This window comes from Eptesicus fuscus, chromosome 6 (genome assembly GCF_027574615.1).
Source record: "Eptesicus fuscus isolate TK198812 chromosome 6, DD_ASM_mEF_20220401, whole genome shotgun sequence".
NCBI lineage: Eukaryota > Metazoa > Chordata > Mammalia > Chiroptera > Vespertilionidae > Eptesicus > Eptesicus fuscus.
Window position 1 is genome coordinate 40,378,281 of NC_072478.1, and position 15,666 is coordinate 40,393,946.

A 15,666-nucleotide genomic window follows, 5' to 3' on the forward strand; every position below is an offset into this window, starting at 1 on the left:
CCTCTGTAATTATTTCCTTTTTTAAATCGTAAATTATTTTTTCCCTTTTCCATAACTTTGACATAATGAAATTTAATTTGCTATAAAGAGAAATAAAGTGATCTGCTCTAAATTCAAATGAACTCAAATATATAATTAATATCCTATTGTTGATTTTATTTTCAGTAAATTACTAACTTTCGTTAAAATGACATTAAAAATAATTAAAATATTATACAGGCAGTCCTCGGGTTACATCAGACTTGACCTTCATCGTTTCGTGGTTACATCGCCATCTCCCATTTACAGTATTTATAAAAAAAAGTTCCGTTATTTCGACGTATGTACATATGTGCTTTATGTTTTTTATTATTTATTTACCACAAGTAAAGGTTAGGAATTATTATCTTTCCTTTAATTTTTTTTTACTGTTTCAGTTGCTGTGTATGTACTCCATGTGAGTGACGTAGGTGCTTATATGGTGGGTTCCGACTTATGGCGAAAATTCTGTTACGTATCGAGGTAGGAACGGATCTCAGATGTAACCCGAGGACCTACTGTATAATATACTTTAGAACTACTAATATATCAAACCATAAAACCTTTAATCCATTATTAATCTACTAGAGCCCTGGTTCAAAATCTTGCACGGGGTGTGTGTGTGGGGGGGTCCCTTAGCCCAGCCTGCACCCTCTCCAATCTGGGATTCCTCTCACAATCTGGAACCACTGGCTCCTAACTACTCACCTGCCTGCCTGCCGGATCCCCCTCACTGCTATCCCCTGCCAACCTGATCCCCCTATCTGCCTAACTGCTCATCCCTGCTGGCCTGACCCCCCTAACTGCTCCCCCCTCCTGGCCTGATCACCCTAACTGCCTAACTGCTCCCCCCTGCTGGCCTGATCCCCCTAAATGCCTATCTGCACTCCCCTCCTAGTCTGATCACCCTAACTGCCTATCTGCTCTCCCCTCCTTGCCTGATTTCCCTAACTGCCTATCTGCTCTCCCCTCCTGTCCTGATCCCTGTAACTGCCTGTTTTCTCTCCCCTCCTGGACTGATCCTCTTAACTGCCTATCTGCTTTCCCTTCCTCTCCATGCCCTTTGGACCCCCAGCACAGGTGTGCTGAGAGCTCTCTGCCATGGCCCCGCCTCCGTCCTGATTGGTCCTTACGTGACGGCATCCCAGACAATTTGTATATTCCTCTATTATTAGTATAAATAGTTCTTCATGAAAGGATCATAGAAAATAATAATCATTAAATTTTACTTATTTTATACATACTGTGAGTAATGTATCAAAAAATTAAAGGAATCAAAAACAACTGAAAGAAATTGCTATAATGTTATCAGTATAAACACATCAATTTAAGGTGCTTTTGTTGGTTTGCTTGCTTGCTTGCTTGAAGTCTGGGAGCTCACTCTTCATGTTCTGCATTTCTCAAGTAGTTGAGTCGGTTGCGGTTTGTTTCCACGTTCGCACATGAGGGGCTATCAGTGTGGGCATGGCACTCTGTTAGATATGGTGCCTGATTGAAAATTGGAAATCAGACATAGGTTTTCCCTTGAAATTTAGTTGCTAAAATATTGCAGGAATTTTCTCATATGGAAACGTAGGAAACAAATATTCCAGGGAGAGAAATATCAGGAGCATGTCAATAGGTGTAGTTGCCAGCTTTTTTTTGGACTGTAGTTGTGCCAAAGGCAGAGTGGGTGTGGTTAACATCTGGCCTGGAATGGCAGATAAGGAATTTGAAAAGCAGCATAAGGCCTTCATTCCTTAGTAGGTTTTGAAGAGAGGTGGAAAACTGAGTAGAACAAAGTAGCAAAGGGAGGGTTTGAAGCCCATGATGGAGTCCAGGGCAATTCCAGAACTAAAGGCCAAATGGCTGTGTTCGTTTGTTTGTTTGTTTTTTACTTCAGCTAAGAATGGATTTAATGATACCAAGAATCTGTTAGTAGGAGGTCAATTAATCTGCATTATTATAAAGTAACATTATAATTTATTTAAAAATTCACCAAACATCTGGAAAGTGACTTTTTCAAAGGTGTCTTCCCTTGAAATTTTAAGTTTAGGTATTAAGAACTGACTCAGTATATTTCTAAAATGATTAATTTTTTTCTCTAAAGTTTTGAAAAATTAAACCCCTTATTTTAAACAGGCCAAAAGAGCTTTTCTGAAGAAGTGATGGAAACATTAGTGGTGGTGTTAGCAAATCTTTTTGGAAGACATTATCTTCCTCCCTGTGTGAAAAACTTTAAAAAGACATTTTCTCATTCAGTGGTAAGAAAAAATATATAACCATAACCTTGCAATTCTATGTAACATTTTTGCATTATAACATGCAATGCAATCATATTTTCCTGTAATAAAATTTTGCTGTTGTTGACTTAACCATGTCTCAGTCAGTTCTTGGTATAAAGTGACTTCTCAGAGGAGGAAAAGATTTAGATCTTGTGTAAAAATGGAAAACTTTATTCCTGTTAGAGATTTTTAGCAAGTGAATAACATAGAACATTTTATTACACTGAAGATAATCTCAATAATTACATTTAATGGTGAAATAATGGCCGCAGTAACATTTAATTTGAAACAAGAAGACATGAATGCTCAGTTTAACAGCCATTGGAAATCACTGTCCTGGGAATTCTACTCTTTGCCAAATGACAAGAAATTAGAAATACGATATAATTATGGGAAAGGTGAGCATAGTGAACATGAAGTACGGCAGGCACACGCATAGGAGGAGTTTAGGTTTAGTGGAAGATTTATTGGAGGGAAAACAAAGGACCAGGTACCCCATGCCCGATGTCTCGTCCATGGCCAGGTGGCTCCGCTCCTTCTCGCTGTAGAAGTCGTAGTCCAGCCTATTGGTCCCCAGGCCCACACTTGTCCCCACCAAGCCCAGGAGGAGGGCCAGGATGCAGAACTGCATGAAATTAATCCTCATCCAAGGCTCCAGTGGTCCAGCAATCCAGCAAAGTCTCTGTTCTTGTCTGGCTCACATTTGGTGCTTCCATTTGGCTAAAGGGAGAGAGTGTGTGGGTGCTACCAAGACGGGCCTTTGCCTTGGGCTTGGGCAAAAGTAGGCTTCCTTTTAAAATATCCAGTCACTTTCTTATATCTTCTGGGGGCTATGCTGGGCCCTCCCCATTTCCTGAATCTCCTGGTCTTTTGTGCCCTTATTCTCTCTGATTCTTTTCCCTGATTTTTCCAGGCTAGACTCCTCCCCTTCACGATCACCACTGTGGCTCCTACTGCACATGCTTCAGAGTTCTGCTTCCTCATCTGGCTTCTACTGTGCTTTCCCCCCTAGAAACAAGTACGGGCCCGTGGACCCAGAGGCTGGACTTTTACAGGGAGAAGTCACCTGGTCTTGGATGAGCCAGGGCACATGGTGTTTATCCCTCCCCCTGTGTAATCCAGTTGTTCCCTGGGGAAGATGGCCTTTCTGCCTGCTTGGGACTTAGGCCAAGGATGTGCCTGTCCCCCGGGTGTCTGTGAAGCTGTAGCTGCCTAGTGGATCAGGCTTAGCCAGTTTAGCTCCCTTCTCCTTTAATACTGAACTCACTACCTACTGTAACAGTAGGATCACAAGTGATTTTACTTTTTTATTTATACTTTTATAAACAATAGAATTTAAACTATATTTTCATCCAGACTTTTAAATATATTATGACCCTGTGTCTCACAGGCATTGGTAATCTTCTGCTTTAAAAAACAACAACACAAAACAATAGTAATCAAATCATTGTTCCTAGGTAATTCTAGATGATCTTCCCAAGGAATTTGCTGCAGTGGTAGAGGAACACAACACCAGAATTCAAGAGAATTTCGGTTCCTTCCTCCTAACAATTTCCAAGTTGGCTGACATGACAAAAGAATCCCAACTACCTCTCTCAGAAATTGGTAAGATTGTGAGTGTACATAAAAAGAATGTGAAGTCCATAAAAGAAAATAAATGTAAATATGCTGAGATAAAACTCAGTTTACAAAATAAGGACAAAACTATTGCAAAAAGAATGCACAGGAAACTAGCATAATCCTTCAGATTTATGCTGTGGAAATTGTATACTGTAATCATATAATTTGGAATTAGCTAAGCCGCTATAGATTTGATTTAACCCTAAATACTTAAAATATTTCTATATTTCCTGAAGTCATTATAAGCTGGTCTAAAACTTATTCTAAAACATCTCCTTTCCAATTGATGCTATTTTTTAATAGATATTGATGCTCTTAACTAGTTACAATTTCAAATCTGAATTAATTTTGGGAATATAAGAAAAGGAATATTGGCATATTTGTTAGTGGTCATCAGTATGCTCTACTTCCTTGAATACTAGGTGGGACATTAAAGAAACTAAGGCTTTTCCCATGTCTTTGAGTAAAGGACAGAATAAATGAAAAAAGAAAATAAAAATATAAGAAAAATTCAGTAATGTATTCCAGATAAAGTAAAGGGATTGGAAGTAGAGAATACACAGGACCCCCAAATGGAAAGATAGAAGATTGAGAGCTAAGAAGAAAATGGGAAGGTGGCAGAACTCTGTTTTCCAGAAGAATCCAGGAGAAAAATAAAAAGGAGCAGTAAGGACTAATTTTGTTTATTCATATTTCCAGATAGCATATTATATTTTAATGTAGAGGCTTATGAAGGGCAAAGAGAAAATAGTCAGTTAATTCAACCATGGGATGAAAAATTAGTTGGTAATGAGTCAACTTCATGGAAAAGAATATAAGTGTTCCTGTTACCAGAGAATCAAACTCCTCTGTCGCTCCTGGGAGCGAAGTTCTTGAAGCACCACTGAAATAAGAATTTTCGGAAGCCCCCACGGGAGAATGAGATGTGGGAAAAGGGACTTTATTTGTGTGAAGTTACATTTCTCAGTTTTCAAAATCCCATTTCCCTTAAGCAAGTTCTGCAAGAGGTGCAGCTGGGTACCCGGTAGAGCCGAAAGCAAGGCCAGAGTTTCTGTTCCATGTTGCAGCCAGGTGTAGTTCAGCATCCAAGCTTATTAAAGTCCATTAGTCCATTGTGGGAGTCCCACATGGCTGTGAGCCACATGGGTGCAGAAGAGCACAGTCTCTCCCCGCCCCACAACAGGGGTCCCAGGAGCCCTGTGCTTGAGTGAGAGAGAGTAATAACAAAGAGACCGAAGAGTGTGTTCTTTGTTTAGAAGTTTAAATATTGAGGTTTCTCATGCTTGCAGTGGCCACACTCATCCTGACCACTGACTTGTTTCTAGGTCTGACTGACAGAAAAGCACCTTTCCACATCACTCAGACCTTACTGGGAATATGTCTACAATTTGTCCAGTCCCTTTCCTCATCAGTCAGTGAGAATAGATTTGGAAAGTATTAAAGCAGCTTTTTGGTAAAGCTGTATAAATGGCATACCTATGTTATCTACTCTTTCCTTCCCTCCTTTGCTGTTAAATAATGACCAGGCTATTACAACAGCATCATTCCCAAGCAGTGACCTACATTTGGAACTTGGAGGTGTAAATGCAATGATTTTTCTTCTCCGTTTTTCTCTGCGATGATTACTGTGGCAGGCAGAAAAATGGCCTCTCCTCTAAGATATCTAGGTCCTAATCCTGGGAACTTGAGAATATGTTATGTAGCAAAGGGGAAACTAAGATTGCAGATTGAATTACATTTTTTAATCAACTGACCTGGAGGTGGGGAGATTATCCTGGATTATACTAGTATGTGTGGACCAAAGTAATCATAAGAGCCCTTTTCAGTAAAAGAGAGAAGCAGAAGAATCAGAGTTAGAAAGAGGTGACATGAGGAAAATTTGACCAATCACCACTGGCTTTGAAGATGGAAGGGGCCACAAGCCAATCACTGTACAACAGCCTCTAGAAGCTAAAAAGGGCAAGGAAATAGATTCTCCACTGGAGCCTCTAGGGAACAAACCAGCTCTAATTACACCTTGGTTTTAGCTTAGTAAGACCTGTTTTAGACTTCTGATTTCCAGAATCATAAGATAATACATTTGGATTGTGTTAAACCATAAAGTTTGTGGTAATTTGCTACCTCAGCATTATGAAACAAATATAATTTATAAGAAATGGCATGTGAATAAATAATACTGACAAATAATAGGTATAATTTTTCCAAAGTTTTTTAAAAATTGAGGTGAAATTTATATACACAATATACAATTATATAATTTCCAAGTGCTGCATAGTACTGAAGTAGCATTTGGTTCAGTAAAATGTTGTGCAATTACCACCTCTAATTTGAACAAATAATGCAGATAATTATAACTGTTAAAAATTAAAAAGTTACTTATAATAAATCCTAGTCATACATTTAATTTTGCATGCTTAAAAGTCAAACATTAGACATTTTTATTTGTCACCTAAATTGGCATCAACTGAACAATTTACAAGGGAGTAATGTGGATAAAGTTGAATTAGAAAACATGGTATGTATCTTCTGAGTAATCAGGTGGATCTTAAGCAGATATTGAATGACAAATAGAAAGACTGACAGAGAAAGACATAGAGAAGTGTGTGTGAGAAAGGCCTAGAGATACATAGAGGAACAGATCCATAGAGTGGCACACAAGGAAGGAGAGAGAGAGAGAGAGAGAGAGAGAGAGAGAGACAGAGAGAGAGAGAGAGAGAGAGAGAAATAGGAAGAGACAAACACATGGACAGAAAGATAAAAGAAAGACTAAGAGAGTGAGACAGAAAATAGACAACAATAGAGAAAAGTACAAAAGAACAAACATGACAGACAAAGGGAGGCAGAGAAAACAACTGAAGAAAGGCAGTGAATTATTCAAAGAGAAACAATGAGACACAGAAACAAGAGTGTTATTGTCATAGAAAGAAGTCAGAGAAGGAAGAAGTAGAGGAAGATAGAAGGGAAGATGACAGATGATAGGTAGGTAGGTAGGTAGATAGAGATAGATAGATAGATAGATAGATAGATAGAAGACAATTTAAGATGGACATGACAATAGCTCCTTTCCCAAACTCACCACTCAGGCCTGGGGTGACATGATTGAGCTCCACGAGACCTAGAAATGTTCCTCTGTTATTTTCGCCTCCTGGTGAATGAAGTAGGGATTTCCTCCCTTCTGCTGGAATATGAGTAATAATAGTGTTAGTGTGAGATAGTGGGCATAATGTCAATTTTTAATCCTATTATGAATAATTTCGCAATTTTTGTAGGTCCATAGGATCTTGAGAAGAATGAACTCATAATGAAATTCATTCTAAAGTACAGGTGGATGCCCCTGGTTTTTGACCTGGGGTCCGCGGATCCACTAGTGTCCAATGAAGCATGCTTTCTACTTTGCCAGTAGTGTCTTTCTAACTTCTGAGTGGATAGACAAGGAGTTACCCAATTGGACCAATTGATAACGACAAAAAAGAGAACCACTAGCAAATGCCAGAATGATTTTTAGCTCATGAAGGTCTTCTCAGTGATCATCTGGCAATACAACACTTACATTTTCCTTCAAATACTTTTGTGTTTGTTTTTGTTTTTAAACGAGTAATTTGCCCAGTACTAATGGTTCAAACAAGTATGTTTTGTTTTAAATCATTTAGTTTAATTATTTTCTTATTTGGTTTTCCATTTGATTTCTTATTAGACTTCTCAGGTAAAGAATGTGAAGACTCTGAACTGGTTTCTCATTTGATGCCTGGGACCGAAAGCAGAACTGCTGTCTCCCCATTTGCTTGCCTGTCCCACATGACTGATCAAGATTTATTTGATGTTGATGTGATAAATGATGTATGTAAATTTTGCTGTGTAACTTCCTTGTATCCTGTTTATCATTTAAGAGAAATAATTTTATTGATTATAATAATAGCTAAGAGTTCAGTAAAACACCACCATCTTATTCATATTTTAAATGGTAGTTTTCACTGAAGTAGGGGGAAATTTCTCTCTCTCTCTCTCTTTTATTGTATACATAAGTAGTTTTAAAATAGAAAAAATTATTTAGATAACAAAAATAATGTTATTTTATCAGTTAACTAGCGTTCCCGTTGCAGGAAAAATCCTGCAATAGGGTTTCCTGCTGCACTCTACCCTGCCCTACCTGCTCTCCTCCCTTGTCCCCTGCCCCGCATTCTCCACCAGCCTGCCTGCTTTTCTCCCTTCTCCGCCAGCCCTCCTTCCTTCTCCCCCGGCCCCGCCTCTGCTCCTCCCTTCTCCCCCCGCCCCGCCTCCCCACCCCCCCCCGGCCCCACCTCCGCTCTTCCCTTCTCCTCCCCCCCAGCTTGCTTGCTTCTCCGCAGCTTTGCTCCCTTCTGCAGCTCTTGGCTTCTTTCTAAGCTGTCTTGATATGCAAATTAGCCGCCATCTTTGTTGGGAGTAATTTGCATATTCATCCTGATTGGTTGGTGGGCGTGGCTTGGCTGGTGGGCGTGGCTTGGGCATAGCGAAGGTGCAGTCAATTTGCATATTTGTCTATTATTAGATAAGATAATCATGTATGAATGATGTTATCTTACTTGTGTGAATCACTATAGCATAAGCACTTACCACTCCAGGTGCAACATCAGTTTCATCTGGTAGAAATAAGGAATATTGGGAGCTATCTTAGAACAATTAAGTTCAAAATACACATTAACATGAAACAGACTTGAGAGAGAACAGACTGATGGTTGCCAGAGGGGAGGTGAATTGGAGGACTGGGTGTAAAAGGTGAAGGGATGGAGAAGTACAGATTGGCAGTTACAAAATAGTCATGGAGTATAAAGTACAACATAGGGAATGTAGTCAATAATAACTATGAACAGTGCCAGGTGGGTCCTAGAAATATCGGGGGAACATTTTGTGAAGTATATAAATGTCTAACCACTATGCAGTACACCTGAAACTAATACAAAATAATACTGAACATACACTGTAATTGAAAACAAAACAAAAACACGTTAAAAAATAGAATAAAAAAACCCCAAAACATTAGTGCTCTGCTATAAACTATTTGAGGCAGATTGTGTTTGCTTCACTTTTGTGATCCCTGCACCTAAAAATAGTGCTCAGTGAAGAGTAGAAACTCAATACTTACATATTAAGCACTTAAATATATATATATATGTATATATATATATATATTTAAGTGCTTAATATGTAAGTATTGTGTATATATATATTGTATATATATATATATATATATATATATATATATATATATATATATATATTGATTTTAGAGAGAGAGAGAGAAACATAAATGATGAGAGAGAATTATTGATTGGCTGCCTCCTGCATGCCTCACATTGGGGATGTAGTCTGCAACCTGGGCATATGCCCAGACCAGGAATCGAACCATGACCTCCTGGTTCACAAGTCGATGCTCAACCACTGAGCCATGCTGGTCAGGCCATATCAAGCACTTTAATTTTTAAAATTGACACAAGAGCTGCTTTGTTTACTGCCCCATCAGATTGGGAGTAATGAGACTGCCAGTCCTACCTTCACCTCTGACAGCTTATCTATAGCATGTTGGTGGGAAATAAATTCCAAGGATATGTGAGTATATCCTTGGACAAAACCAGATACTTATATCCTGCAAGACAAAATAGATGTATGTGGGGGGGGGGGGAAGAGCAAGCACTATTATTGTTGCATGTAGCTGATACCAATATAAGTTTGTAAGCTCACAAATACCTTTTCAGGAAAAAATATTTAAAAAATAGTTGTAATATATTTCTGAGATGGTAAAAGTGACTATGTATCTTCAAATTCTGAATAAGTTAGATATATACTTTTTGTGATTTAAAAAATAGTTTTAATATTTTGAATATTGATGTTTTACTAACTTTATTTGGTCACTTATATTAAAGTTTGGAGAACTTTAAAACAATGGGCATTTGACAATATTTTATTAAAATATATTGGGTTGTTTCAGTTAGCTAGATGTTATGAACCACAATAATATATATATCTAAGTGACTGTCTCAACCAAAACAACTAAACGGACGACTAAATAGGCTGTGTGGAGTGACCAGACCAGCAGGGGAGTTAGTGAGGGCTGACCAAACGACTGAACAGTGGGCTGCAGGGGCGACCAGGCCGGTTGGGGGGCAGTGAGGGGCGACCAAACAACTGAATTGCAGGCTGTGTGGGGTGACCAGGCCAGCAAGGGGGCAGTTGGAGGCAACCAGGCCAGAAGGGGGGGCAATGAGGGGCAACCAGGCCAGTGGAGGGGCAGTTAGGAGTGACCAAGTCAGTGGGGGGGTGTGTAGTTGGGGGTGACCGGGCCAGCAGGGGGGGGGCAGTTAGGGGCAATCATGCAGGTAGACAGGTGAGCAGTTAGAAGCCAGTGGTCCCGGATTGTGAGAGGGATGTCCGACTGCCAGTTTAGGACCGATCCCCAGGCCTAAACCGGCAGTTGGACATTCCCCGAGGGGTCCCGGATTGGAGAGAGTGCAGGCTGGGCTGAGGGGACCCCCCTCCCCATGCATGAATTTTGTGCACTGGTCCTCTAGTCAAGTTTTATAATAGATTGAAGCATATCTCAAAAGAAAATGCTAACAGTCCAAAATCTCTGCATTCCTCAGGCTATGTTACGAACAATTGATGTGAATGTTCAAAACATCCCTTTCCTTTGCTTGAATAAATATGATACGACTGGAAGGAAGTGTCCATTGAATGGTTATGTATTGAACTTCTATAAAAACCGTTCCCTGTCAGCACTCACTTTGGATAATTGGTATGACTTTTTCTATTTTAACATCTTTATAGATATATGTGTGTTTGTGTAATTAATGTTTGTTGTGCTGTGGCATTGTAACTTATGAGGATAACTTTAAGATGCAATGACTTAGGAAGAGTCATGAAGATGCATTTTACTTGGAACTATTTTAAAATGCTACTTATTATTGAGGGGAAGTTCACGTAACATAAAAATAACCGTATGAAAGTGAACTATTTGGCAACATTTGTTTCATTTGTAATGTTGTACATCAACCACCTCTATCTAGCTGCTAAACATTTTCCTTAAACCAAGGGTATATAGTTGGATGATGTTTATTTTTTTATCTGTTCGACCAGTCTTTATCTTTTCATCGAATACTTCATTCATTTACATTTAAAATAATTACTGATGAGGAAGAACTTACTTTTCCATTTTTGTATTTGTTTCTTATGTCTTACACTTTTTTGTTTCTACGGGATAGTTTCTGATAATTTTATCAGTCAATGGGCACATTTTATTGTTTCTTCTCATGCTTCAAAATTGTTTTTGAGAACTGTACATTTTGAATTTTAAAACATATTTCTGAAATTTTCTCTATTTTCAGGTTTTGTTGTTTTTGTTTCTAGCTGTTCACAATAGCTATTGTTTTGCATGGTGGCTTTTCTAAATAAATTTTTTTTAAGTCTGTATTCTTCATTGTGTATGATCTCTGTAATCTTTCTTTAGTTTGTATTCAGCTAGTGTTTTGACGAACATGTTTTTGAACACAAGAAGTGGGGGAAGAAGAGGAAGGAAGAAGAGGAGAAGGAGGGGAAAAATGAAGAAAAGATTTCTCCCAATTTTTTCAGTTTGGCTCTATGTTACCTATCAACACTTAGTTTATTGACAATTCTGCCTCCCCCTTCACTTCCTGCTTGCACTAATCTTAGAGACCAGACAGAGGGTTTTCTCAGGTCTTTCCTGAGCATGCGTTCTGCCCTAGGTATGAGAATGGTTTTCTAAATGTTTAATATACTGGTTACGCTTTCCCAGCTTTTTCTCACAGGCTTTCTTTACTCAATCGTGTTGACCCAACTGTAATCTTTCGCCCTAGGCAGCTGCAGTGGTTCCTCTGACTTTCCATTTGTCCTTCCTGAGTTTCAAGCTAGGCAAAACAAAGACGAGGGCCTCACCTCAGTCCTTTACACAGTTCCTAGACAGGTTAGAACAGACAGATGAACACAGCCCTTGTGAATAAGGTCAGCTCTGCTCCCCCTGCAATCAGGGGTCAGGGCCACACGGGGAACACAGACTGCCCTGTGCTGGAAGGATGGCGAGGAGAGGGCAAACAAAGATGTCACAAAGCTTTCCCCTACCTAGTCTAACCTTTTTCATTATTTGAGTTAAACCTTTGACTATTTTCTAGAGTTCTAATAAGGTTGATTCTGACAGTTCACATCTATACATATATATAATACATTTATACATATATGTGTATTATATATGTGTAGTATACATATATACATATATACATATTATATATATATGTATATGTGTGTATGTATATATATATATATCAGGGGTCCTCAAACTACGGCCCGCAGGCCACATGCTGCCCGCTGAGGACATTTATCCGGCCCGCCGGGTGTTTTTGCCGCCGCTGCCTGTCCTGCTTAGCAGCCTACTTAGCAGTGTGCATAGGAATTTGTTCATAGTTTTTTTTTTTAAACTATAGTCCGGCCCTCCAACGGTCTGAGGGACAGTGAACTGGCCCCCTGTTTAAAAAGTTTGAGGACCCCTGATATCTATCTATCTATCTATCTATCTATCTATCTATCTATCTATCTATCATCTCTCTATCTATCTATCTATCTATCTATATGTAGTATATATATATATTGATGTTTCTGTGAAAAGATGGGTCCTTGGAGCTGCCTATGCTGCATTTTCAGTGACATCTCTTATATCTGGCACTGTTTTGAACATGTGTGAAATACTTAAATTCGGTAATAATAATATGCTGTTATATAAAAACTACAAGTCATAATTTTTATTATAGAAACGATTAGCCTCTACTGGTTTAGTCAATTTAGGAGTGAAATGAGCATAGTGAAATACTGGGTGCAAAGGACACAAACACTTCTCTGCAGTCTTTCCATATCTGTTTCTATTTTTTGTGGAAAGATCAGAATTAGGTAGTCATTTATTATTTCCTTTACTGTAGATTGATAACACACCAAAAACTAATGTATTCTTTAAATGTTACTTTGTCTTTTCTCTCCCCGTAGGTTAAATATGGGAGATGCTTTTACTCTTATCAGGGATTTTGCACTTACTGTTCAGACCATCAGGTATAGTAAACATTTTTGCATTTAAAGATCATATAACCAGCTAAGTACCATTAAGTAAAAATAATAATGATAATAATTTAAACACTTAATCTTCTACAGGATTTCACTGAGTGAATTATGTGATGATGAAGATGACAATGTTGTGTTAGCATTTAAACAACTGAGTAAAGCATTCAATTCAATTTTAGGAAAAAAAGCAATAGACTGAAGATTACATTTTACCTAAGTACTGTGCTCCTAGAAAACAGAAATGACCAAGGAATGTTCTTGCCCTTTTTGTGTCTCACAAAATGGTTTACTGCAAAAAACCACCCTTTCTTCTCTGACATAGATTAGATTTACAGGTAACACCCTGTGTACCTATGACAATCCTCAACATACCCTCCCAACTCCCATTCTTTGCCTCCTAAATGATTAGCTGAACTGTTTTCTCCTGCTGACAAAAACCTGCTTGATTGCTTTGACCAATTTAGTTAGGCTTCTCTCCTCCCCGAAGGTCCTGACCCTTAATCTACCCTTAGGGCCTTCCTGAAAATCACCTAGAGGCATACTCAGATCAGCTATCCCTGATCAACTGTCCAATCTCAGAGCAACTAATACTGGGAAGGTCAACCAAAGACATTCCAAGATCACTACACATTCATGCCATTCCTTCATACATGATTATTTCTAGGCTTGTTTTTCTATCCATAGAAATTAAAATTATTTTCTGACTGACCTTGAGACCACCGAAAATCTCACAGGCAGAGTGTTTTTCCTATTTCATTAGCCCGCCCCACCCCTTTCCCTATTGCACTAGGCCTCTCCACTTATTGTAGTAATTGTGTTGTTTTTTTCTTCAAATAAAGTCTCTTATCATTTAAATCTGAATTTGTTTTTTATTCGATTTTCATTCTGTGCTGATGAAATAAAATGTATTACCTAGCTAAAGTGTAGATTTCACAATTTATTGAACAACTTATTGAAAGATGTCCATTGAGGAAATTTTTTATTTAAATATCTAAATTCTCAACAGCAATTCTAACAATTTTTTTTCTCCCAAGAATTTTAGCTTGTATAGTAGCTATGCCAACTGTCTTGAGCAATGACTACTTTCAGCATGAAATGTAATGATATTTTAAAAGATAGAAATGAAACTCAAGTTAAAATAATATAATATCATATACCATAGCAATACGTTGAATTTTTTTTAATTTTATTTTTCAACAGCTTATATTCGATATTATTTTGAATTAGTTTCAGGTTTATAGCATAGTGGTTTGACAATCATATACTTTACAAAGTGATCCACCTGCTATTTCAAGTATTCACCTGACACCACACATCATTCTTACAACATTACTGATATATTCCCTGTGCTGCACTTTACGTTTTGTGTGACTGTGACTATTTTGTAACTACCAATTTGTTCTTAATCCCTTTACCTTTTTTACTCAGCCCCACAACCTCCCCTCTCTGGCAACCATCAGTCTGTTCTCTGTATCTATGAGCCTGTTTCTATTTTGTTTGTTCATTTATTTTTGTTCTTTAGATTCCACTTATAAGTGAAATCATATGGTATTTGTCTTTCTCTGACTGGCTTATTTCACTTAGCATATTACCCTCTAGGTCCATCCATGCTGTAGCAAAAGGTAAGATTTCATTCTGTGGCTGAGTAATATTCCGTTGTAAATCTTGAGAGTAATGTCAGAAGTCTGAAATGTCCTATGTTGTACCCAGTCATTGTGTGCTAAATGTCTTGTGTCATTCCTCCCATCAGACACCGGGTTCTGAGTACATCTTTCATTTCTCCTGAGACCAGTAGAAACAGATCTATAGGAAATGGGCAATAGACAACTAAAAAAACGTTGCATGTGGAGTAAAGCACTTCTGTCTGTTACACTAGTTCATCTAGATTTATTGTATACATGTTCTCATTTTCCTTGGGTGACTTCATGAATCACTGCTCCCCATGATCTTAGTTTTTGTGTTTCCCCTTATGTTGGGAGCCTCTGTTGGGGCCTCATCTCTTCCTTTATTCTAGGCTATATTGAGCATTAGTCTAGATTCTCCTCCAAATCTGACCTCAGTGAGTATTTTTTGTTGTTGTTGCTTGCTGTTTCTAATTTACTGAATGTTGAAACACATAAGGTATCAGGCTAAACTGATGGCACAAAGCATATGTAATTTTCAAAAGACTTTGATGCTGATGTTAAGAAGTAAAAACAAAAAGCAATGAGCAAATGGTTGGTTAGGCACCAACATTAAAAAAAAAAAATAGCTAGAGATAAATTGCCTTTACCAGAGTGGTTATCAAACACACACACACACACACACACACACACACACACACATACACACACTTATTTTTACATCAAAGTGTCTTGCACATCTAAGCCTGACAAGCATATACCTGACTGCATTGTGCTGTATAATACCTTCCTTTTCTTTTCTTTTTATTTTTTGATCCTCATCTGAGGATATGTTTATTGATTTTAGAGAGGGAGAAGGGAGAGAGAGAGAGAGAAACATCAATTGGTTGCTTCCCATACATACCCTGACCAGGGATCAAACCCACAAACTTTTGGTGTATGGGACAGTGCTCCAACCAACTGAGGCACCTGGCCAGGGCCAGAATATCTTTATTTGCTTTTAAAGATGGCTTTATATATTCACTTTAGATTTATAGCATTTATCCAAG

General features: G+C 38.3%; 1 protein-coding gene across 1 annotated transcript in view; it reads left to right on the plus strand.

The window, feature by feature from the left end:
• The window catches only part of LOC103290882 (probable ATP-dependent RNA helicase DDX60), an 85,747-nt gene extending 72,455 nt beyond the window's left edge, over positions 1–13,292 (plus strand). Inside the window, exons 33-38 of the mRNA XM_054716949.1 lie at positions 2,140–2,261; positions 3,740–3,887; positions 7,597–7,739; positions 10,520–10,671; positions 12,924–12,986; positions 13,086–13,292. Of these exons, the coding sequence (XP_054572924.1) occupies positions 2,140–2,261; positions 3,740–3,887; positions 7,597–7,739; positions 10,520–10,671; positions 12,924–12,986; positions 13,086–13,194 (737 nt within the window). The 3' untranslated portion in view covers positions 13,195–13,292. The remainder of the gene's footprint in view (positions 1–2,139; positions 2,262–3,739; positions 3,888–7,596; positions 7,740–10,519; positions 10,672–12,923; positions 12,987–13,085) is intronic.
• The last annotated feature ends 2,374 nt before the right edge of the window (positions 13,293–15,666 follow it).